At 36.5% G+C, this 27,478-nt stretch overlaps 1 protein-coding gene across 1 annotated transcript in view; it reads right to left on the bottom strand.

Moving 5' to 3' along the window:
• TCF4 (transcription factor 4) overlaps positions 1-27,478 on the bottom strand; it is a 338,084-nt gene that overhangs the window by 120,338 nt on the left and 190,268 nt on the right. The window contains exon 6 of the mRNA XM_069467971.1: positions 207-336. Within this exon, the coding sequence (XP_069324072.1) occupies positions 207-336 (130 nt within the window). The remainder of the gene's footprint in view (positions 1-206; positions 337-27,478) is intronic.

Here is a 27,478-nt window from a genome sequence, read left to right as displayed (position 1 = left end):
GTATACCAAAAAAGTTCTGCTACTCTAAGTTGTTAACATACCACCCCCTCCAAGTACTACTGGTGGGGGGGTCAAATTTTATGGGGTTTTTTAAGGGGGGGGTTGGGAGAGAGTAAGATGAGAAAGTGGTATTATAAAAAGAAATAAAGAAAGATAAAGACTAATCATAATCACTCAGGCATTCAAACAGAGGAGGAGTACCTTACCCATGGCACTACTGTGGAGAGGCCTCCTTCGGGGGTTATTGCTAGAATACTGATAGTACTGGGAACCAGGTTTGGTGGGTGAAAGGGTTCCTGGGTTGCCCATATCCATGTCACCTCCAAGGAGACTCTGCTAAAAGGTTAAAAAGGGGAAAACAAACATATAAGGTTAATTTTTTTTACATTCACCACCCCCCAACTGATTGTGAGTACTTAAACCAACGCAATAAAGAAAACAGCATCTGCTAAGCAGAAACAATTAAAACAAAACAAAAACCAGAAAGAAAAGCAGTCTAAGAAGCTATCACCAAGTTTGTGATTTTTAATTCTCTACTTTTGAAGAGGCAAAGGAGATGAGGATTCCCTTTAAACAATATTTTTTAAAGTCTTTTAAGATGACTAACATTTTCGTTTCATTTTTAAAAAAATGGCATTTATGTAAGACTAATGTTTTCTTTCTCTAGACTCAGGCTCTTCTCTAGGAACTGTTTCATGCTCTTCTTTGACAAGAACCGAGAAGAATCTCATTTTGCGCACGCACACAACTTCCCCCGGCCGCTCACCCTGGGTGTGAGTGTAGACTATCATCTCCACTGAGAACCCTGCCTCCCTGTACCGGCGCATCATGAGCCTCCACAAATTTACACAGCACCCACAGAAGAGAAAATGCCAACTGAGCCAAGAGGAAATTCAAATCCTCACACTAACTTCCAAAATTATAGAAATAGGAGGCATTCTAAGCTAACAGGAACAAATCAGAGGACATTAGAATGCCCTCTGGAGGATCATCAGAAGCGAAAACACACAGATAAAGCATTTACCTGAACACCAGAAAACTTTCACAAATATCATTAACTTATCACAGTGTGACAAATTATTAAACTTTCAAAACTGATGACATCAGAAAGATTATATAATATTGCATTTTCTAAAAACTACATAGAAACTTACCCATAATATATAAATCGCCTGATTACACTCTGCATTGAACACATTGTTCTTTTAATTATTCTGATATGCAATAAAACAGGAGTAGACAGTACCATTTATATTAAGAACAAATTTACTGTTTAATAAAGAAATTTTAAAATTAAGTACTAAAAATCTAACTTTATCGTTACTTGTAATCAACTTTTACTGACTGAACTAATTACTGTCCTTGATAAAGTACAGAATGTGTTTTCCCTAATCTAAATTCTAATCACCATGTCACTCACAACAGACTTAGGGATGCTTCACTAACACACTATTCACATGCAAAATACTCTAAATAGGCCAATTATGACTCTGCCCCTGTTCCCTGGTTAACCCGCTGAGAACTGAAAAATTTCACAAGGCAGTCACCAACTAAAACAAAGGGTCCTTGTTTTAAATTAAGACAGTCTTTTTGATTCCTAAATAGCTCAACAAAGTGGCATGTCTTCCAGTGAAAGCAGTTGGTCAAATATGACCCATAAGCTGGAAAATCAAAAATTCAAACCTCCTCTATCCACCACCATATAGCTAAATATCATAAAGAGAATCTCTCTATTTCGAGGGATTTTTGTCGGTGTTGGATGAGTGATATATAAAGGCTAACCAGCTACTGACAAGCTTGACTTCACCGAATCCAGTTTAAGACTTTGTCAGGAGATATATATATATAATAAATGTGACTTTTAAAAACTTCAAGGATGAGATTTCAAGTTGAAAGCACAGTTTAAGTAATAAATTCACTGCTAGTGTCTTAATATTTATCACATAAATATCTTATAAAAAAGAGATTATTTACTAGAAAAAAACCTGACATCTGCATGCTCAACTACTCCTCTTCTGAATTTAAGAAAGATATTAAAAGCAGTGTAACATCAAATAATTTCTTTATCATTTTAGGAGTGGCATTCCAAAATTTTAGAATCTCAACCTGAATTTCACTCTTGGCATTTCTTATTAACAAAGTCTATATTTATTTAGGTCCCAGTCCAGGTTTCCTTTAAAATTTCCATCACTAAACCTGTGAATGATTCGAAATCACAACCTCCTTCGCAGTTTGGTGAATCTACAACTGAATCTTCATTTCACTGGAAAGAGGAGTTTGATAATAACTTTGTATTCCAGACAATTTCTTCATTTCTCATTTTGCAAAAATTGGATATACAGAATATTCAGAAAGGGGCTGAGCAAATTTGTTGAAATGCTTTCTTGTCTTTTTTAATTAGCTTAACCATTGGTTCATTCTTGTTGGTCCTGGAGGCAAAGGTTTTCACTCCCAATAAAGTAAATGCATTCAATAGGTCAACCTAAAAACAAACACACTTGCTATACTGGGTTTTAGCAGCATTCACAATAGAGCTGTGAAAAAATATAAAATGATAACTACCAAATAGCTAACTGGCTGTGGTTAACCTTATTGTTGTGAGTTTAAAAGCAAATCATTTAATGGGCCAGTTGTAAATAAATCATGCATCCAACTCTTGCATGTGCAGCCACATGAACTATGGACAGTGAGTGACACAGTACTACTAAGACCAGATAGAACTTACAAACCTTTATGGCTCCTGATCTTTTTTTTTTTTCTTTTTTCCCCACAAAGCACATTCCTGTTTCTTTCTTTTCAGACCTGTTTGTTCCTTTTTCTTGTGCTCTTGGACAATAGAATCATTCTTCTAAAGCAACAAAAATAAACATTTCCTTACACTTAACGGGGCCCTAAACACCCCCTTAGGGAAAATGAAGATAAAAATATATGTGTTCTTATTGTAGAGTATACTTGTAAAATGAACAATGACCATTTACTATTGTTTGGCCTTTACGTCACATACTTAACTCTCTGTAGCGAAGAGAAAGATAAAGAAATTTTCCACCGGCTGAAAAATCTGAGTTTATGAATTTTAAAAAGTTGACGGCATTTGATTTAAGGTAAATGAAACACTAGACAAGGCATTCCTTTATAATATGAATTTATGTGCATGTATATAGGGCTCTGAAGACAAATTTATGCTTAATAAAAGTTCAGTTTAAAAACCAAGTCTACTTTCGAAATGGGCAAATTCATCCTCGCCTTAAATAGGATTATGATGGTTTTAGGTTTTTCACATTGTGCAAGCTCATGTTCTGCGGTTATGCTGGGTCCCAGTAGTAAGCTGCCTGAATCTGCCAGGAAACACTGGAAACAAGATGTGGCATCTCACAGAGCTAACCTGTAAATCTTAAACCCATACTTTAGCATTTTGCTTAACTGGCCACCATGTGATGAGACAAGCCCTTCCCCCTTACTCACTCCTTATTTTCTTCCAAAAGCAAACAATTTCAAGACTTAAAAAATACCCTAACCAAAGAATACACTCACTTTGTCAACCCGGATTTGGGGCTCACCCCCTGCTACCAATTCTCCAGCAAACAGCCAGTCCTAACTTAGCCATTCAAATGCCAAACGCAGCATTCTGTGAACATCTTTTCAATTAAATTTTGTTGTGTTTTATTTTACATCAGATCTGGGTCTCAGGCTGTCTTCTTAGCACATTCTCAACCGTTCTCCTATTCCTTTTAGGGGGAGCTTAACATCCTTGAACTTTGCTTATGCAAACCATGAATTAAACTTGAGTTAACAGAAAAGCAGCATATATCTCAAATTAGATTTATAACTGAATGGTAATCAAAAATAGAACTGCCTGAAGCTTAAATTATCAACTTTTTTCCTGTTAAACTAAAATCATCTTGCTGTGAACTATTATTTCATTTCAGTCAGCACTTTAAATGTAATGGGTGGGTGGTACATTTCTATAAAGGAAGATTATATTTACCCTTAATTATAGATATGAGTGAGATCAGAGTACGATGAATGCTGCTTTTTTCTTTTTTGGCTTATAATTAATTCATCTAATAGGTGGATGACCTTGAATTTCAGAGTTGGAACCTGAGAGAAGGGGGAAAAAAAGTAGCAGGAGGAAAAAAAAATTCCCCAGAGAAAAGCAAATGTGCCCCTGGTTTCTTAGGGCTTTCTCTGATTTTGCGTCACTCCCATTACGTTGTGATCCGATATCAGACACAACATCTTGGGGGGATGTTGCAGAACAGAGAAAAGCAGTCTCAGATGAAACCAGATTAAGCTCCTTTTCTGAACTATTGCCAAATGCTTGTGAGTCTAATTCATGTTTGGGTATTCTAGTACTCACACAGCTGCAATTCCATTCTTTCAGCACAAACCTAAGTGATGTATAGTGGCTTTGTATGGCGAACTGACTATAAAGCCAGGAATTTTTTATGTTAATATGGAAATAAAATTATGAACCACTATAAAACTTATGAATGCGGGATATATGGATAGGTACCTAATGGACTTTGCAGTGTTAAGCATAAAAATATACATTGAGAGAAATTACAAATTTGATTTGTTTGAAACACTTTTTTTTTTTTTTTTTTTATCACAACCGAGGTCATTTCTACACAGTTAATTCTGCAAAGAATCGGGTTTTCAAAGACACTGCTGAATAAGATTCCTAACAGCCATGGGGAAGTTTTTGTAAATCCCTGTCGAATAGCTGCTGCTGAATTTGCCATTTTGACCACAGAAGAGCCATTGCTGACTTACGACAGTAGCAGGAGGGGGCGATAATTTTGCTGCTGTTGGCACTTACTCTGAGACCTAGAATATATCTCGCACCAAAGGGCAATGAAGAACACAATATTTCCACCTGTCCACTTTTGAACTTCAAAGCTCAAAAATGAAGGTCAGTCTTTGGACAGTCTTTATTCCAGATCCCAGAAGGTCCAGGAATGCACCTTTATAGTTTTTGATTTCTGTCCTATGCTTGGTTTCAACAAAAGAGGACTGGGGAAACTTGGAAAGACAAGATGGCAAAGATATCTTGCAAATCAGGGACTTCACAGATTGTTATTGTGCTGTAGAGAAATGCAAATTATTGAAATTATCATTTAGAAAATATTTTCTTTTAAAGGGGCTTATGGTCAATGTTTTTTATCTCTACATTAAATGTGTAATGCACATTGTGTTTGCAGCAAGTTAGGAGTAGAATTCAAACATATTAAGGAAGAAGGAGGGCTTTGAGGTCAGATCTATCAGGTCGAACTCTAGCTCAAAGGCATAGGAGCAATGTGATTGGGGTTAGTTATGCAATTGCTTTAAACCATATCTTCCTCCTCTGTAAAAAGGGGCTAATCAAACGTCTATTATAGGGTTATCAGGAGTAGATGAAGCAACGTGTAAAATGTCCCACGGAGCTTGTGTCCAGCACAGAGCTTCCCTCTTTCCTCTGTCCCTCAACACATAGTCCATATTACAATCTGCTGATTATTATTTAAAAAATGCATCAAAAGTTGTGAATGATTGTAAGATCCTCTAGTCCACTTCCAGATAAAAAGTACAAACTGCGATCATAATTTTGAACAGTCACTATAAAAAGCTAAAAAAGAGTTAAATAAGAGAGTCTACATAAATAATGATGATAGCCTCATGGTAACAAGAAATGACTAGGGTTTTGTTTTTTTTTTTTTCATATTTAACAAAGAAATTGCCCAAACAATCTGGATAATTTAAGCTTAAGTGGCCATTTTCCTGGAACCACCACAAGGATTATTTCAGTGGCTCACTTAATTTTGCTTTTGCAGACATGAACAAACTGCTACTGTTAATTCAACTATAAGTGAGATCAAAACCAGTTACAGTTAACCAACTAAGTATAGAAAAATAAAAATTGTATTATATGTGAGAGAATTTTATAAAATCATGTCAAATTCAAAGTCTTACTACTGTATTAGCCACTGATAAATTATCTCAAATATGGTTCAATTTTGAGTTTCACCCCTTACAAAGCCAATCATGGGCATTTAATGACTGTTTATTTGATATTTATCAAGTACTGTTACTTAAAAAAAAATCTTTTACTTCCCCCATGACATCACAAAAAAATAAATGAATGCATTCCATTTTTGGTTTGAAATATTCATATAACTCCCAACAAATTCATTTGGTCTTGAACAAAATTAGTTATTTTAGCAGTGATTATATTTCACCAAAAAATTCAAATACATTGTCTTTCCTTGAAAAGAAACACAACACCTTAAATTTAAATGTTATAATGTGATGCAAAGGTTGCCATGGTAACTATTACTTAATGTATAACAGAGTAATAGTTAAGTAAAAACTCATGCATTTTGGTATGAAAATCACAACTGCCCAAGGGTTGGCAAGATTTATGCATTCACCTATTTGACTACCTCTCACACTAAATAATAAAAAAAGAGAATACATTATTTATTGTATACACTAAAGTGAGGAGGAGGTTTTCCATGGTTTCTGAAAATTCATCCTGGGAATCCTAGATCATGTATTACATATTAAAAAGGGGATTACATTTGTTGGTGGGAAGGTAGAAATATAGCTAAAAGAAAACATTAAAGCAATCAGTAGCCTACAATAAAACTTGGATCTGAAGAAATCCTACGTAAACAATACAGAACTTAAGATAACTACCTTCTTGTCAGTTTAAGCTCCTTCGTAGGTTCAGGAAGTTTATTCAATATATAATTCAATATGTGGTGATTCGATATGCTATAATCACTATACTTGCCTTAAAATGTTTCTCTTCAGCAATTTTGTGCCAAAGTAAAAATAGAATAATTTGAATACGACCTGTTAACATACTAGGGAAATTAGCAACACTTCTCCTATAAATATAAACATGTGGCTATAATAAATGTGCTGAAAAGTATATTTGGCCAGGTTGCTATTTTAGTAAAATAAAGGAATATCAAACTGTCACATGTCAGTCTTCATCATATTGGGCAGGGAAAGTTCCATTTTCAAGGTTGCTTAAGAGTCTGTCCTTCTGAGCAAGGATCTATAAAAACCATTTTTTATGTAGACTGGCCTCCCTGGGCACAGGGACCAGGGTCATGTTGCTTACCCAGCACCTAGGTGCTGCATTATAGTCTAATGGCCAACTCTGTAAGATATACTGAAATAAAGTCCTGATAATGATCTACAACTGTAAATAAGGTGACAAGCCTACCACACAACATGAGGAAACTGAGATTATCTGGAGAAACGGTAAATGCATCACATAATCTTCAAATCATCCTGAAATTATTTAAGTCCTTACCACCCTTCCAGAGTTACACAGCTTTAAGCAGGTCTGCTCTCGATGTGCATTAACTCTGTAGCCCCCAACACACTCTCTCTTGAATAGGTGGCTGATCAAGAATGTATGGTGGGAAGGCTAAACTAGTTGATATGCTAGCTAAAAGGGGAAATGACTTATTCATGTTTTAACTCCTTACCATGGCTAGAACAGAGACCTACCGTGGAAGATGCTCAATAAATATTGAAACTAACACAGCACTATTGCCACTGATGAAATTGAGGACTTAATCACTGTGCTTTTGTTTATCATAAATCAATTCCATTCCAACTACTGTTGCTGCTAATAACAATAACCATAGCATCAGTAGAAGTAATAATAATAGCACGAGGAGTAGGATGATGATGAGTACGGACATAGGAGTAGTGGCAAAGATAGGAGATGGTCCAGCAGCAGCACCTACCAGTAACTGAGCGTCCTGTTCAGTGCCAGGCACAGGTGCAGGTCCTTTACATGCTAACAAGGAAGATGCTACAACCCCCAATGTACAGATGGGGACATTTAGAGTAGTTATGTGACCCTATTAAGGCCATGTGGCTGGAAAGCAGTGGAGCCAGACTGGGAATTCAGCTGGGCTTGACTTCAAAGCCTAAGCCTGTCTTCTACTCCACACTCCCTCCTTCTTTTTCATGAACTTGGTTTCTCGCCCCCACTCCCACCCACCTGGAACCATTAGAAGGAATGGCCTGTTCAGCTCATCTTTAAGTTAAGAGCTCATCCTAAAATTTACCCTATAGGAGCCAATCTAACTCAGTAGGATCAGAAAGGCCTGGGTGTGAGTGCCACTTAGCCCCTGGATAACCTTGGGCAATCTACCTAACCTTGATGGGCTTCAGGCTCCATCTCTGAGAAATGTTGGTATAATAATAATACCTACTCACTGTAAGAATTCAATTAGATCATACAAAGTGCTTAGCAAAGTTCTTAGCACTCACTGAGCTTTTATAAATTGGTAAGAAGTATTATTATATATGCTGTATATATAAAATATTTTACTATATACTAATACAATATGTTATATAGCATTATTATGTAAGTTTAAATGAAATAATATGATGTATGATACATAAGTAATGCACACATGTATTATTATAGAAAAAAATTGTAATAGGCCAAGAAGGAATCAGGCTATAAAACAGCATGCTAGCTTGAAAAACAGAAATCTCAGTTCTTGAGTCTGAATTTCTTCCTCCTGGACTTTTGCTACCACTTCTGAAAAATTCATCTCTTCTAACATTTATCACATTGTATAGCAAGTAACTCTTTATGCATCTGATTTCTTCCTTCTAATCTGGCGGTTCCTCAAGGGCAGAGAGTGAACTTTAATCATCTTTGTACTGCTGGCATCTAGCACAGTAGGCCCTGGTACATAGTATGCCTTCGTTAAATGTCAACTGGATTAGTTAATTAACTAACTATGGATTATGCTTACATGATTTCAACCATGACCATCAGTAGACATATAACTCCTGCACCTCTATACTCAGTCTGGACCTTAGTTTTTCTCCTGTGCCTATGGAGTGGTTTTTAAGAACATCACCTCATGAATGCTTCATACAAAACCTAAAGTTTGATCCTTTATATGCAAAAGGCTCAACACATCTTCTCCACAAAACTTCTGCTGCTTCCTAATTATTCTCTCAGTCCTTTAAAGCATATTTGAAGGGTAAGAACTTGTAAAGTCTGTGAAGAAATTAGTTGTATGTTTTTCTAAACACATGTGATGGTTTACCTTTGCTGTTATCTATGAATGGTTTGGTTGAAAATGGTTGGATTTCCCTAAATATACTGGATTGTTAAGTGGTTTGTCATTCACCCATAGGGCCAGAGTCTAGAAGGAATTGGGACAGCTGGAATGATGCAGGTGGGATAATGCAGGCAGTGCCCGGGAGAAACAGACACCACACACCTTCAGCAGGAATGACACTGCAGGAGAAAGGAACAAAGACAATAAGAAACAGAGAGTTTGTGGAGAATTTTGAAGAGAGTGGTTACTGTGGGAAACCCAGTATATGAAACAGGTCAGAAGAACTTAAAACAGTGTCTACAAAACTATTCTCCTTAGCAGGTAGCAAGGAAGTCTTAACATGATATTTACAAGCACTGGATTCTACTTTCTTAAGTACGGATAATAGGTATTATTACTATCTATTATCTACTACCTGGGCCAGGTAGGATCAAAACCACAGAAATGGCCACGATGGACTAGAAATAGAAATTAGATCATCAAGACAACAACTTAAGAACTGGGCTTCAACACAATACAAAGTTTTGGAGTATTTCTTCCTGGGAAATAATATAGCCTAATCTTTCTTAGACGACACACACATGCACCAATTTGTCTGAACTCTTCTGACTATGCTAACTTTTCCAGAATGCACCACTAAACACCAAGAACAGTGTTCTAAGGCACAGGTCACCAAACATTTTCTTAAAGGACCAAACAGAAAATATCTTAGTCTTTGCTGGCCGTATAGTCTCTGCTGTAAACCATTCAACTCTGCTGTTGGAGCACTAAATCAGCCATGCCCAAAACATAAACGAACAGGTCAGGCTGTGTTCCAATAAAACTTTATTTATAAAAAGGGGCTGTGGGCTGGATTTGGCCTCAAGCCATAATTTTCTAAGATGAAAGTATAAGACACACCCGCAAGGTTCAATTATTTTGCTGGGGTAGAAATGTCACAAGATTTTACCAATAACATCTTCACCCCTTTCCCCAGCCCTACCGAGAACATTCATATTCTGCCCTCAAAATCATCCTTCTAAAACCCTGAGCTGCTCCTGTTCCCTCAAGCAGAAAAACCTTCATATCTGGCAAATACTGAACCCGAGCCCCTACCCTGATCCCATGGTCAATCTAGCCCCAATCCAACTTTCAAGCCTGTCTTTCCTCTTTCACACATGTAGTCCCCTAAGATGCGCTGCGCATACCTACTGTGCCTCAGCCACTGCTCTAGGCACTGGGGATACAGAACCTCTTGTCCATATCTTCCCCTCCACACGGCCTCAGTATAGTCAGAGTCACACAGAATTGCTTGTGCTTCCCCAACTGCCCTCTTGCTCATGCAAACCTCTGCACCTTTACAAAGGCTGAGCCATCTCCCCAGAAGGCCCTCTCTTACCGTTCCATATTAGATACCCCACTTCCAAACAACTGTGATGAATGCAACCAAATGTTGTCACCTCCTTGGGACTCCTTCCCCAACACACCTGGTCCCCTATACCAGGCTTCAGTACCACTCCCTGATCACAAGGCCTGGGCATTATAGGCAGGTGTGGCAGGGAACTTCCTCACTGGTGAGTCCCAAACACTAGTGCAGAGATGTCGCTCAGTAAATGACAACAATCATACACATAACAGCAAATACCTATACAGCGTTTGGCATGTTTCAGGCTCTGTTGGCGATATTAACTCTTTGAATCTTCACAAACCCTTGAGGAAGGGATCTTATTAATTCCAATTTATAAATAAGGTGGCTGGAGGCAGAAATAAGGGAAGTAACCACCAAAGATTATTTGAAAAATATTTGAAGATGCATGAATAACCAAACTGTGTCACTTCCACAGACATTCCTTACATCTTTTGCACTCACACTGTTTCTGGGAATCTTACATCTGAAATTTTCAACAATCACTTCGTGCTCATCCTTAAATCAAGTCAGAGCCTCCCTAATATCCTTCTCCCCCTCCCTCTCTAAAGATTGCCAGCTTCAGAATTTCGGCTCTATTCACAAAAATGTGCACCTGACCCTGTCTTCTGAGCTCCACTGTCCCTTTCCCACTGAATCAGTGACTGTCCCTCTTTTGAAACTCCATTTGGAACTCACTTATCCCATGAAATCTTTGCTCGGTAAAATAACTGGTCTCCAATTCACACACAGAACTTTATAGCAGCCTTAAATCTTTATGAGAAAGATGATATTAAAACAACAGGCAATCAGATAACTTTATAGAGCTGGAAAAGGACTACAATCTTTAAGTTTCCTTTGAGTAATTATAGAGCATTTGCATTTATAAATATTCTGTCTTCTCTCCAAAGATGTAGGACAGGTATATTCTTATTATGTTTTCTGCTATTCCTCATTAGAAACATATTTGGATATTCCACACATGACTCTGACGTGCGGAACTAGTTCACAAGCCAGTTGAACACAAATCACAAAAGGATGCAATGGTACAAACACTTCTGAAGACCGAAATAATCGTGTATATCAATTTTTAAAAGAAAAATCTCTTCACACAAATATTTCCTAGAAAAGTACTTGCATAAAAGTAATCTGATGACTTGAAATTAAATGAGACTTTTAATGCAAATCCAGACAAATTCCAAAGACAGAAAAATGAGTGTGCGTGGGGGGCGGGGGGAAGGGAGGCACAGAGATTCTAAAATAATTCTAAAGTTTATCTGGAAAATTAATACATGATGACAGTTTTAAAATTTTTTTTTAAAAGTTGGTTTTATATATATATATATATATATATATGTATATATTTTTTTAAACAAAGTAAATTAAAACAGTGTGGTACTGTATCCAGAACAGGAAGTACTATAGAGAGATTTATGATGAAAGTATAATTTAAAACTCAATGAAAAAATGATAAATTATTCAATAAATGGTCCCACAAATTTGTTTGGCATTTGAGGAAAAAACAAGTAGATTTTTGCTTCACACTTTATGCTAAAATATATTTAAATGCAAAGGCCAAAACATAAAAGCAAGAGAAAAAAATACAAGCAAATGGTTTTTTTTTTTTTTCAATTTTAAAGTAGAGAAGACCTTTGTTAGTTCTGACACTAAACGTAGAAAAATTAGAGAACATATTGACACGTATGACTACATACCTGTTTTTTAAAACACTATCCAAGCCACGGAAAAAAAAAGTTGGAAAAAATCTTAGTAACAAATATTTAAAGGGAAGATAAATACTCTTAACACATAAAAAGCTCTTAGATTGCAATAAGAAAAAAACTAAATAGACTGGTAAGAACATGAACCATTCCTTTATAAAAAGAATAAATTTGAAATTTGGCAATAAATATATGAAAAGCTATTTGGCAAATTAAAATAAGACAAATTTTCAACTGCCAGTGAGGAAGTTCACTTTCATATATAGCTAACAGAAATGTAATCCGGTAGAAACTTTCTGGAAGGCAAATTAAATGTACAGCAAAATTTTTAAAGTATCTGCCTTGTGACTTAGAATTTTCAATTTTAGAATTTTGCTCTGTGAATAAAATTGGACAAGTGCACAAAAATACACGTGCATAGATGTCCATGGCAACTTTATGTTTGTGAAAATTCAGAAAAGCATAGCAGTAGCTTTGTTAAATAAATGAAAGAATGTGAAATAATGTGGAAAATTCACAGTTAACGAAAAAGCATGTTTTTAAAACTAGCACGTGGAGGGTATGACCTATTTATCTAAAAAGTATCTGTGGGTTTAACCATTCTCTACAATTTCTCCATCTTTAGTCAAATCGTGATGCTTATTAGAATATTTCTTATTTTGACAAATTCTGTGGCATATACTTTGTTATAAAAACATACTTGAGTAACTTCATAGAGTTCTGCAAAGCAACTTTAGATAGTAGGAAAAGGCTGAATGAAGATTATCTTCATTTCAGAAATATTTCTTGAACTTTGTTTACAGCGACATAAAGACGAACCTGATTATACTGGTGCATGCGTAGCCCAGGTGAAAGCTGCCAGGAGGGTTTAGCAGATATTCAAGAGCTTTCTATAGAATGTACTGAAAGCAAACCCTTCAAAGTCAATAAAAAGGGACAAGACTGCTTGACCAATTTTTAAAAATATGAAAGCTAAATTGATTTTCATTTTCCACGTGTAGATTATATCATTATTTATAATTTACTAATGCACATTAAAAACATATAGGAGAGGGCTGAAATTAGCAGGTGTATAGACTCTCCCACTGCTGGGTCTCACTTTCCCGTCGGAGCTGACTTCCTGACTGCTTTTACCCAAATTACTTCCTGTAGAAGCGCTGGATAAATGCCTGCTTTGCTGTGAAGTGAGAACAACTTTGGAGTAGTCGATTCCACAACGCACGGTGTCACAAAGGAGTGATCTTAATGCTCCAAAAGTCAGCTCTCTCATGCTCTTCCCCAAGCCACAACAGACCTTGCAGAGCCCATTAGCCTTTCAACGGAATAGACTCTGAGAGACAATCAGTTTAAAGGGCTAAGGTTTTTCACATGGGAGGTATTATTCCTAAAATTGTTTTTAAAAAATTATTTTAACCACGTGGATAGGCCTTTATTTTATATTTCTAAATCTTCTGTGAACCCAAAGCAGCAAGTCATTTATTTATATGAGGGGCTTAAAAACCATGAACAGTGATTCTTGATTTGTTATTTGGCTTTTGTTTTTCTCTAGAAAAAAACAAACAAACAAACAAAAAAAAAACACAGATAGTTATGTGTTCATTTGAAGGTCCACAATCTCTTGCCCTCAATTCTGATATTCTGTAAGTTTCAAATACTGTTTGTAATTTTGTGACAAACCCTGACCTGAACTGATGTGAGGATATCGATAATCTTTTTTTATTTTACTAGGTGTGACTACTCACATGTTTCCCTGTAGAAACAATAATCTATATTATACACGTGGCTGCTTCAGACGACACTGGGGAGTTACACAGTACATGTGACATGCACCATATTCATTTCCTGAAACGCAAATAATTCCTAAATTCCAAAATACCTATGGCCCAAGGTTCTCCCTAAGGAACTGTGGTCTGTAACAGTCCTTTTCCTTAATGTGCTTGAAGGCATGGTTTAAAAGAAAATTTACTGCATCAATCATCTTTTAATTACTTTTAGAGACACTGTCAACACCTAAACCTATTTAAAGTAAAAATGGCTTTCAATTTCCTTAGAATATTCACACCTCGCCTGCTCAAGTTCAGCACATGTATTTGAACATGTCTAGTTTGTCTAAACTAGTAGAGCCTCCACAGGAAGGCGGTGTGGCCCTTTACTTTCTTGCCACATGGTCATGTCTTATTTGCTGGAGAGCATTTTCATATGCAGAACTACTAATCATATCTATTAACATTTTGGGTTGTTTTGAGTTGAAACTTTACTAACTGGACACTTAATTTTCACTGCTATTTGAAGAAAGTTCTGTGTACCCAAAATAATAAATGGTTTCACCACCCAGGTTTCACTCATGTGGAACAGACAAAAACCCATCTCCCTCAGGACCCAACGTGATCTCTGCTCTGACGTGGGTGTTCCACATTCAAAGCCAAACTTCTTTAAAATTTTTTAGCACACAGCTCTAGAACTGTTAGGGCAATCTGAGGTAGACTAGCTGTGTGAGTGTGTTCACGGGAGCACATAATTATGTGTCTGTGTGTGCGTACATATAAAAGATTGATATTAATTGGTTTATTTTTACAATGCCCCATCTCACACACACAAACTTATCTGCCATCCTCCCACATTTTGCAAACACAGATGATAACTTGCAACTTCTATTCTTTTGCTTGAATGGCCAATACTGGCTAAAAGGGTTGAGAAAATTATAACATATCAAGAACATTTTCATAGTTGAATCAAGTTTCAGGCTCCTGCTGTCTGGCAACACCTTCACCAATGCCTGTAGGAGTGCAAAGGATGTCTTTAGAGAATGTGTACAACTCATAAGGTAATTTCTTAATAAATATTATTATCATGTTCCAGGAACTGTTATAAGCACCGAGGATAACTGATATTACAACATACTTCTCATTTAATAAATGTGCAAGAAAATGTGAACAAATAACACATAAAGAGAGTAGGGTTTAAACACTTGCCTCTTCTGGCAAAGTGAGTTAGGTTTGCAAAGCATCCTATATATTCAGACAGAACACAGAATGTAAAATACAAAAAACTGTAAAAGTATGCAGGTATGATTAATAAACTCTAGATAAGATTTAATGAGGAGGAGAAGAAACTTCATTAAATCAATTTATCTGTGACTACTTTGCAACTTCTACTGAAATAATCATCAATAGATCCTAAAACCAATGGGTGACAGATGATGTAAAACTTTATCCTAGGGGGATCCGGTGGGCAGCACATGAACTCACTGATCAATCTAAGCATCATGAAAAGGGAAAGACCAGATATTATCTATCTCTTGATGTGAAGCAAGTGATGTATTCACAATTACCCACAAAAAAATCTGAAACTAAATCTTATGAAGCCTCTAGACCCAACTATCAGTTCACAGGAAGTATGGAGAATAGAACAACATGCTGAATGACACCCCAAGAAAGCAACCAGCCAAATCCATAATGTGGGGGCATTCTACAGTGACCCAGTTTTTGAAAAAGGCAGTGGGGTGGGGAGTAGGGAACATTATAGATTTTTAAAAAAACGTGAAAGACATGATAATCGAATGCAATGTGTGAACCTTGTTTAGATTCCAGTTCAAACATGCCAACTGTAAAAAGATATTTGTAAGACCATTGAGGAAAGTCTCAGTGTGCTACTAAAGAACTATTGATAGTCTTGCTAGCTGCAAGAATGGCATTATGGCTATGTAAAGCAGAGGAGGGGGTTTATTCGTTAGAGATGCTCCTGATACATTAGACGAAATAATATGCTGTCTAGGTTTGGCTTTAGAATATTTCAGAAATATAAAGTGTAGGGGATGCTGTATAAAAAATATTGGGAAATGGTGATGTCTGTTGAAACTGAATGATGGATATATGGTATATGGCATATATGGTAGGAGATTTTATAGTACTCTCTGTTTTTGTGTTTATTTGAAAATATCCCCCATAATGAAAACGTTCAAAAAAGCTTGACATGTCAATAATACAAATCCTGCAGTTTTTTAAACTTAAGGAAGGAGATTGAGACCCAGAGTGGCTTCTCAACACCAGCAGGGAGGTTAAAAGCTGCAGATGCCTTTAAGATTTATATTCTGTCCCTTTCTCCCACTAAAAGAATTTTTAAAACTAGCATAGAGACAAAGTCCTTGGAGACACTGTCTAAAAGGTCAAGCAGATGGTCAGGGAAAGAACCAGAAGTCCCACCTGATCTGAGAACCAGGTCACAAATTTGTCCCTCTGGCCCCTGTACCACAATGCTAGTTTCCTTTTCAAATCGGAGGCAGAAGTGGCTGAGGTCCACAAAGCAGTCAGGGAGCAGGCGATAGACAGCCCTTGCAAGGAAACACATATTCCTTGTAAGCACATAGACAACCAGCTTCACAGACTCTCCCTGCCCTCACACCTGCACAGGTGCTCACCATGAAATTTTAACATATTTAAATACTCTAATTTTGGCATTAAGGTAAAAAAAAATAATGGGGGGGGGGTGTGCAAATATCAGCAGCTGGATTTTTTTAAGCTGACATAAATAAAAATGTATTCATTAAATGTTTATAAACGTCAAAATTCAGCCGCTCACTAAACTGGGTTATTTGGCTACTGCCCAAACATCAGCCTGTCAATCTGCAGGAGAAAAGAGCTGTACATTTTTAGCTTTCAACTAAAAAGTGAACATCAAAAAAAAAATTTTTTTTTTTTAATGCATTCTGCAGTGGATCAAAGGGAAGCTATTGCCACCTCCTACACTGAGCTCACATCCCAACCTAGCCATGCCATCGTGGAGGAGACCAACCGTTCAGAGGTGGAGGGCTTCATTACTCGAGGAGTAGCTTTACCCACACCCTGCACATTTTGACCTCCAATCCCAACATTAGGTTAAAAAGAGAGAAACTCAATCAACGAAGCAAAACAACTGAAGAGAGCTGAAGGGAGCACCCGTGAGTCCTGATTCAAAATGGGCCACACACCACAAGGATCATTTTCCCAAACAAGGATTTGAGGCCACTCTGACTGTGCATGTAGTTAGTACAAATGACAACTGCCCCCCAAAAATTTAGAGCTCAGACTGTAAAGCAAAGAATGAACACATCTCCAAACTCATGAATAAAATCTACCAGTTTGCAGGAAAAGGAAATCAACCTAAAAGGTGTGGGAGTCAAATTATTCATAAATAATTTGAGAATGTTTTGCAACATGCCATTAATGTATACTTGTTTTAGGGAAAATCTTTCTTTTAGTTTTTTCATTGAATTGGGACATCTTAATGACATTATCTGCCCTGATTTAAACATGAATGCCCACCATGATTCCAAATGAATAAGCCAGTATCAAGGCAGTATCAAGGCTTAGGTGACCAGCTATTCTGGCATTATTGAAATCTCCAGAGGTGTTTTTTTTTAATTCCTCCTCCACTTTGGCCACTTTATGCTTCTTAATACCTCTCCAGGAGGCGGACAGTAAAAGCTTCTTCATTGGTTTTCGATACGTGGTCTCAGTAGGAGTAAGTTCAGAAGACAAGAAAGAATTTGAAAAGAGAGGCTAAAATAATCTGGAAGAGGGAGCCAAAGGGGAGGAGGAGTCTTGCCCTTAGGGAGGAACCAGGGAACCAAGCCTTTGGAGACAAGTTGCTTAAGTCCCTTTAGCCTTGGCCTGGAGATGGAAACTGTACCTGTTCCCAGAGACACCTGGAGGAATAAAGAAATCATGCCTGCTGAGACTTGTCACATGCAGCACCCAGTCAGGATATTACAACAAAAAGAGTGCCTCAGTGAGAGTCAGGGAAGCTTTATTTGCTCATTCATTCTTTTTTTTCACGTGCCAACCAGGGGCCAGGCACTGTTCTAGATACTGGAGGCACAATAGTCAACACACGTCTACATTTACCGCATGGGTTTTAATAAATGACAACGCTTCTGCTGGGAGCTGCTCCTCAATCGCACTCTGATAGAAGAAAATAAAACAAGAAAACTTGGGAAATGCGTAAATTAACATGACGAGAATAAGTTCAACATATTTTAATGACTATAAATGTAGTCTCGTTTTGTCTGTTTGGAGATTATATGCCTCAGTTAAGTTACAGTGGCTGTCACATTAGGCTAGGAAAATGTAAAGCTCGATGCTGTGTAGAACAAACCATCATGAATAAAGCAGACATAGAATATGGAAAATAAAAAGATATAAAAGATACGTAGGATAAATCTAAAAAAAGACAGTATGTAAAGCAACATTGCTATAAATTAAAACTCAGTCTAAGGCAAAAATTAAGAAAAAGAAAAAAGGTGGATATTTCATATTGATGAAACTCATAGTGCACTAAAAATATAAAATATTCATGAACCTCTGGTCATTTATGAGATAGCATTGATCTATGTTGAAAAATATATGAATACATGAGAAATCAATAAATCCATAATCAAACTAGAAGACTAGAACAAATCTTTCAGAAATTTAAATCAATTAGACTGAAAATAAGTAAAAGATTGTTTAATATATTAAAATAGGGAAAGAGGGTATTCATTCTTTTCAAATGCACATGGTATGTTAAAGAGAAAACCTGAGTATATTAAGAAAATCTCATTAGATTTCCCCAAAGTAGGAAATATCCATGCCATTTCCTCACCCAGAATGCAATAAAATAAGAAATTAAAAGCAAAACCACAGTAGCACTATCACCATGAAAAACATTACAGTAGAAATTTTAAAACAATGTTGTAAATAACTCAAGCTAAACAGAAATTCAAAAATGCTATTTAAAACAATATAGAAATCAATGACAATAGCTATATATAAGAAAATCTATGGGATGCAACCAAAGCAGTAATCAAATGAAAAATTATGGCTTTAAATTGCATATTAGAAGATGTAAAAATAAAAATTAAATGAACTAGACATACAATATAAAAAGCTAGAAAAAGTGCAAAATACTAAAAGATCAATACAATACACTAAAATTTAAAAAGAAATATATTAAATGAAAGTGAAACAAAATAGATTATTAATAAAACCAAAAGAAGGCACTTTTGAAAAACAGACAAACCTCTGGCAAGTCTGAGAGAAGGAAAAAAAAAAAAAGAAAGAAAGAAAATACAAATCAACAGGATTATAAAATATATTTAGAAAAATACCTTAGCTATAGGTAAAGAGGTTTTTAAAACAAGAGAATAGTTGTATGTAGTAAATTATAAAATCTGGAAAATAAATGTTCTCTAGGATAATAAAAACTATGGAAATTGAAAAGTTAGTAAAAAAATCTAGTTCTAAAGAACCAGCTCCATGCAATTTCCCCAAAATGTCAACAATTCCTCTCCTACATAAGCTATTTTGGGGCACAGAGAGAATTTCCCAATGCATCCAATATGAACATCACGAAGACACGATGTCAACTAAGCAAAGTAGCACAAAAAAGAAAATAACAGGTAGAACAACCCTGAAACAAACAAAATCCCTGGATAAGAGGGAACATGTTGAATTTAGCCAGAGAATTTCTTAGATGAACCCTGTTTTCCATTTTATATTAAACCTTGCCTTGAAATTTTACATAAAATTGTAAATAAAAATATAAAAATATGTGATATATAAAATTTAAATAAAATATAAAAATTTACATTTTATATAAAATTGAAAATATAAATAAAATATGAAAATACATAAAATATAAAATTTAAATAAAACAAAATTTTATATAAGGTAACAAAATGGATTTTACTGTAGGAATTTTATGAGGATGATTTAAAGTTTAAACTTTATGTATATATATCTTTAGTTTGAACACATTCATCATAAGGAGTGATGAATTACAAGAAAGCTTTCTTAATCTGCTAGAAGACTACAGAAAACTTATTTAATGATGAACATTAGAAGAGTCTTTGCTTAAGTCAGATAAAAGGCAAAGCTGACCTGTGTTTCGTCATTCTGTTCATATTCTACAGGAAGTTCTTACCAGTGTACTAGCACAAGGGAAATAAAGTGGAAAGACACTCTAAGAGGCAACATCATCATCATTTGCCAATGACTTTCTTCCTAGAAAATCTTAACCAACTAAAAAAACTACCAGAGGCTAGTAATAAAGTTCTGTAAAGTTAGGGGTTATAAAATCAACATATATATCTGCTAACCAACTAAAAATTGCAAGGGAGCTGGGTGTGGTGGCCAATGTCTATAATCCCAGCTATTCCAGAGGCTGAGGCAGAAGGATTGCCTGAGGCCAGGAGTTCAAGACCAGCCTGGGCAACACAGTGAGACCACTGTCCAAATTATAAAATATATACATATAGGAACACATATACTGTTTATGGAGGAAAAATACCAAAGGAAGAAATTAACAAAAGTATGAAAATTTACTGGAGCTGCACAAAAGAAAACCTTTATAAATAGAGGATAGGAGAAAGGGCAATTTTCCTAAATGGGCTCTGTATTGTAACTTAAGGCTGTTCTCTCTAAATTAAGCTATAAATGCAATACAGTTACCCTTTTATATCTTATTCAATATCCTTAAGTGTGTGAATTTTTAAGAAAGTATGTATGTGTTATTTTTACAATATTTTCTAAAGACATGAAAGTAAGAAAAAGAAAATGCCATGCAGTTTCATCACAGTCCATGTTGGGGCTTGCAGGAAGGTATGGCCATTGGACTGTTCAGGTTGCTTATAGATAAGCTGAAATGCTAGTTAACTCAGAAGCAGGTCTAAGATCCAGAGAGTCTGACTTCCAGTTCAACTCTTCTTTTTATAACATGACCTCAGTTTCACCTCTGTTTCCTGCTCAAACCTAAGTGTGCAAAGAGGAGGTGCCATTTCTCAACTATCATCCACGCACCACTGGAACTTTCCAAATGACTCTTCAGAGTTTTAGTTCCTTTCCACTTGCACACGTTACATCCCACTTTTCCAGACTTTACTGTGGCATGCCAGCGTCTCCCATTCTCACTGTATAGTCCGGTAAACCTATGTGGACACCTATTTGGTGGCCGTAGGAGAACCACCCTGGCAACCTCAACATGCTCCTGACATTTAAACTGAAACACAGCATGTAAGTTCCACCATCAAAATATTTAATTAAGTCTCTTTTGTAGATACTAGGGAAACTACTCTTTCAAATAGTCATTTAAAAGCTTAGCTTTCCTCTGAGAATCTTAGCAGGGACTTGCTACTTCTGTCCTTTCATTAATGGGGCTAAGTAAGAAAGGTACAGCATATTTGAGTGATAGCCAAAGCACTAACTGGGTGTCATTAAACTGTAAAACTGAGAGCTCCACACTTTCAGAGTTATCACCTACCTACGAGTTCCCAGATCTCATCTTCTCATCCATATCTTCCAATTAAGTAACTCTCCACCAACATGTTATCATTGATCCAAAGCCTCTGATTCACTTCGGAAGCTTGATGAGATAAAAATGTAAAAGGAGGTGCCCAAAAGGAGGTAAACGGATTAAATACCTTCTCTGTTTGAGGTTAGATGGCAAAATACCGGTGAGATGGCAACCCTTGTTTCAATTTAAGAGCACATTAGTATCAACCCTGCCCACCTGTGCCTGCCTTTACCTTACACTATGACCGCTATAAAACAAGTCACTTTTAGGGGACCCAATGGGCACATTTTTTTGGAATGTGAAATAAAATGATTTGCTTCATTCTATTATTATCAGGAAAAATATGAACCAGACTCAAGCACAAGTGGGAACAAATGATATTTTAAGTAGTTGTGCTTAAATTTAACTGATGCAAATAGCCACTTGGCACATCACCCAAAGTTTTCAAAGAGGCTAGTGAAGCACCAGAATCTTTGTTCAGGCCAACCTGGCTATCGCAAAAGGACTTTAAATCCCATCATGTTATCACTGTCCAGGGAGAGGGAACCAATGAAGGGTTTTCCACATCTATCATCCTTTCAAGAAGAAAGCTCCATTTTACCTGTGGCACTGAACATCTATAAAAATAATTCAATAAATGTTGCTATTATTTGAAGTCAAGGTTAATTCCATACTGTGCTGAACCTGTATTATTTTGCAGAATAAGACACATGGTGACTGGGTGACAGACAGCCCAAGCCAGGCCACCACTGGCCACTTTGTAGCTCTAAAAAAATTACTTTATTTCTTCCTTTTACTCTACAAAATGAAAAGAAGACAATATAACTTTTTATAAATGTTACTGTTATTCTTATCATAAGTTAAAAGAAATATGTGCTTTTCATATGTTTTCATTTAATACGTTATTTTCCTTTAATATAAAATTAGGCTTTGGAAACTTAAATTAAAAGAGGCTACCTTCTTAGAGGGAAATTGCAAAGACTAATTACTATCACAAAAGTTATGAGTTGGACCAAGATGAAAAGTTTCACTAGGAGTACTTGACCGATAGATTTACAAACAATGAAATATTCAAAGATACTGCCCATTCATATCTACTTAAAGTTGAAGACATGTTATAGCTTGGCCAATAACTACCAGTTTTAAAATAATAACAGCCAACATTTATTCTATATAGTCTATAACATATTCTTATAAATTGTCTTAAATAAATCATGTAATCCTCACAAAATCCTATGAAAAAATGCCAATATTAATGAAGGTGTTAATATTACTATTTAATTCACTCTTCTAAGTGTTTTACATACATTAAATTATTCAGTCCTCACAAAATCCTATGAAGGTGGTGGTAACATTAACGCTATTTCACAGATAAGGAGACTGAGGTATTGCAAGTTTAAATAACTTGTCTCAGGCCAGACATTTGATGAGGAAAGCTGGGAAGTCTCGTTGCAGGGCCACATCTTTCTCCCCTGGCTCAATGCATCTTTTTAGTGTGACTTTGGACTCCACGTAGCAGGATAGGGAAATCAAACGTTGGATTATCTAACATACGTCAAACTCCTCTTTCCCCCAGTGACACACAGAAAACTGTATTATCAGCTCTCTACGAAACCATGTTGGCTGGGAAGAAGATTTAAAACAAACCTTTGCTATCCAACTAATGTGCATAAGCAAGAACAGGGTAACACAAAGAAGGAATGCTTCAAAGAGAAGACACAAAGAAATTGGTCTTTTTAATAGAGGCTAGTTTGAGAACCACAAAGGTTGCTTGAACAAAGGTGTAAAATAAGACGTCTCTTACAAAGCCAGCCTAGCGCTCAAATTATCTCAACATTCTATTCACAAAAGATGTCACACTCTCAGTTGTGTAACATTTTCCAATAAAGTTCATTTCTAGTCATTAGCTGACCCTCCCTTTTGCAAATAACACAGTCATTTATATCAAAACACAAATGTAGAAAAGGGTGAAGAACTTTTTTCTTTTCTTTCAGAGGTGGCATTTTGACAGGGGGTGGAGAGTAAGAGAGGAAGGCAGGAAAGGAGGCAAAACATCTAAGTCCACATAGTATAGAACAAGAATACTGTACACTAGACAATATGTCTGTACAAAGGACTGAGAAACAGTCCACTGGGGCCTCCAAAATGTGGGGAAGGAGTCAAGCTCAAGGGCAATAATCACACTCAGGGAGTAGCAGAGCTATGAAGGAGCTCCGGGAGTACTGAGGAGTGAGTGTGTCCCTGGGAAGCAGAGGAGGCCGCCACACCAGAAACCCCACTTGAGAAAAGGCAGGGGATTCACCAGGAAGAAGGGAAGGAGGGATGGCGACCAGCCCTCAAGTGCACAGCCATCCCCCAAGAGCACGGACCATTGTGGTTTTTGTGTGTGTGTGTTTTGTGTTTAGTTAATTTACTCAGCTTTATAATCATTTTCAATACTGTAACTCCAGAAAGCTAAAACACAGCACTTAAAAATTATATAACTAATAATTCTTAGTTCAGTTGCTATAACAAAATTCTGAAGACCAGATGGCCTAAACAGCAAACATTTATTTCTCACAGTTCTGGAGGCTGGAAGGCCAAGATCGGGGTGCCAGCATGGTCCGGTTCTGGTGAGGCCTCTCTTGCTGATTTGCATACAGCCGTCTTCTGGTTGTATCCTCACATGGCCCAGGGAGAGAGAAGGCTTGCTCTGTTTCTTTTCTTATAAGGACATTAAATCCATCATAGAGGTCCACTCTTATGAGCTCATTACCTCCCAAAGGCCTCATCTCCTAATCCTAACCCATTGGGGGTCAAAGTCTCAACATATGGATCCAGGAGTGGGGGGGACACAAACATGTAGTCCAGAACAACTAATGATTAACAGGTCAAGTATATGATAGATGTCAGTTCTTTATCCTTGCAGCGCTGTGCTGACACCCCACTGTAAGTGAAATGGCTCATTCCCATGGTGTAAATGCCCCCACTGTGGCCAATCTCAAGCTACCAATAGTTTAACAGCCAGATGCAAAATTCCTGAATATTTACACTACTGGCCTGCATCCTTCACACCACAGCTTGTGAGTCAGTTTTAGGTCTTAAAAGTTAAATTACTTAAGAAGCTATGTGGGAAAATTCATATTATGGAGTTATTCATTTGAGTATTAATCCCAGTTGCCTGTGTAATTTCTAGGACATTTTCCAATCATCTTGCCCTCATTTATCAATTTTAAAATTAAGTTAGCACCATGTTACTCTTGACATCTTTTCTAATTAGAGTCCTAAAACAAAATGTATCTCTTTTTTTTAAAATTCACATGTTAATTAACTAAAAAATAATAATTAAGATTCAACTCTCTTCTCACCCCATCAGTTTTAAAGCAAAGAATAGGGTGGAATGTCTTGGGAAATCATTATTAAATTTACAAATGTTATTTATGACAGTATTTAATAATGAATGAATATGTATGACATTAACATGTAATGTGCTTCTATTGTGTCCACATTAAAGAGCTTAAAGTTTTTCATTGTTTATTTGTTTAGAAAAAGCTAAATCCAGATTCACACTTCCAAGGTGAAAAGAGCCAAGTTGGAAGAAACAATACAACCAGGCCCTGGTCTCAGTGAGCCATTGTAACATTAGCTGCACTGACAGTTTTTAAGCTAACCCTGCTAAGTAAGTCCAGGCCTCCGCTGCAGTCTCTGAGCCTGCTGCTTTGCGTTCTCAACAACCACAGAGTTCACTAAAAATGATCCAGTGGTGTTACTGTAGCATCAAGTGTGGTATATATTAAACCACATGTGACAAGTTTGGCTTCTGTGCCTTGTTAAATCACCTATGAATTTAAAAGTATAGTTGGCATAAAACAAGTGTGGCATTCAGAAACACAAAGCAAAGGGAAATCAACTGTGGGCACGCACATAAACACAAGTGTAACACTCACACATACAAACAAAAGATCTAGGGAATATTATGGAATATCTGTTTTATACTCAATCCCATTTCCGTTACATTGTACGGAGTTTAGTGGCAAGAATGCCAAAAATAAGCACGAGGTGATCCAGGTTCTATCCAGTCACAAATGAAACCTTGAACAAGTGACTTAATGTACCTTCATTTACTAATTTGTGAAATGAGGAGTTGGATTAGACGATCTCTAAGATATCAACAAAGTATGAAAAAAAATGTAAAGTCTAAGGGATTCACTGACAACTTTCACTAATATTGGACTAGGTGAGAATAGTGCAGGCTGAGAAAATGGAAAGACCCCTGACTTTCCTTTGAAAAAGATATCTGTCATTTCTGACTCAATAAAACAGATAATTCTATAAAGAAAAGTGTGATAAAAGCCCAGAAGTGGAAGTTGCTAAATTAGAATATTCCTTCTACACTTGGCTATATTAACACGTATTTTCTTCCTTCCTCAAGTGAATTCTGGGAGGGTGAGTTTTATGCATGAATTGTCTCCCAAGGCAATTCGAATCTTTCAAAGTGATTGAAAAGGACATTCACAGCTTTAGTCAGCATTGAAGTAGAGAAGTTACTTAGCCTTTCTCAGTTTAAAAAAAAAAAACTTCTTTCCCTCAGAATTGTATTTCATCACATGTAAGATGCCATTGAATGTAAGACACATCATTATGTATTTATTACCAAAAGAAAATAAAGTTGCCAATTAAATTGGCAGACCATAAATTCCTGAGATCTGTTAAAATGGGGAAGAAAGTGTCTTACAATCAATTGAATATGGTAGCGTAAGGATTGACACAGCTTTCACATGTTGAACAAAACCATCTTCTAGGAGGAATCTTAATCACACAGGTGAGCCATATGTTTCACTTGACTCAACCCTCTCTACCTTGAAAAAGAAAAGTACTTTTTTTTTTAATCCTTAAAAAAAAGTACTTTTTCATTTACGCTAGACAGAAATTAAGAAAAAAACTACTTAACAGAGACTAACTGTGTATTTCTCACTACTTTCTATATTTATTATTTCCTTCAAGGGCAAAGAGTTTCTGCCTTCTATGTGCTATTTTGTGAAATGACTAAAGGCCGCCACTGTATATTTTCCTTTCTAACAACTACCTTTTCTGACAGTTACAAATACTTGGAGCTAGAAAGAATCTCATTAATCATACAGGCCAAGCCTTCATTTTGCTGGGGTAAATAAAAATGGAGATTTTAAAACATGCTACTTGGGGCAGGAGGCAGGAAAAGAACTCAGTTATCTGACACCCAGTCTAGAATCTGCTCGATTCAGAACATTCTGCTCAATTAGTCTATTTTAGTCTGTAAGTCACAACTCAAAAAAAGATGTCTTTCCTGTCTACTTGCCTGAAATTTCTCCAACTAGTTTAAGGATGCTGTTACCTTTCTCTAATACTACATCCAAAAGGAGCCCCACATCTGTGTAACACTAGAGTACAAGGAGTCTGAAACAAATTACTCAAGGTTTCTCAGATCTTCTTTTCTCACCCAGGTTCAATAACAAAGGCTTGTTCAGTTGTAAATAACCAATGAGTAAAAGCAATTGATCCAATATTTGTACACAGTGTTCTTTCTAAACCAATTTTTTAAATGAATGCAATGAAATATTTTCCTCCTGATAAATTTAAGATACCACTAAGTCATTTCCTAATGTGGGAAGCACCCCAGCCTATAAGCACAGGTGACTCAATCCAAACCAAGCCAGCCTGTCTACGTGTTGTACCGACTCCAGTACACGCTCAGATAAATAGAGCTGCATTTGAAGACACCAAGTCAAGGCAAAGAATTAAACACTCCAATTCCCAAGCTTATATTTGTATAATAATTTAAACTATTCCCCATCCCAAAAGTCCAGCTTGATACCTCTGGTGTATAGGAAATGTCCTAAAGAGGCAGCCCACGTTACTATAGGGTTGGCCATACATTCCATGAAGTATAGAGGCTGTGAACTCAGGGAGATTCTGCAATCTTCCCCCAAAAGGGCAGTGTTGGGCCTGGCTGGAAAGGGAGA

This window comes from Eulemur rufifrons, chromosome 5 (assembly GCF_041146395.1).
Source record: "Eulemur rufifrons isolate Redbay chromosome 5, OSU_ERuf_1, whole genome shotgun sequence".
Taxonomy (NCBI): Eukaryota; Metazoa; Chordata; class Mammalia; order Primates; family Lemuridae; genus Eulemur; species Eulemur rufifrons.
The sequence above is the reverse complement of the archived record's forward strand: the minus strand, read 5'-3'. Positions and strand labels throughout refer to the sequence as shown.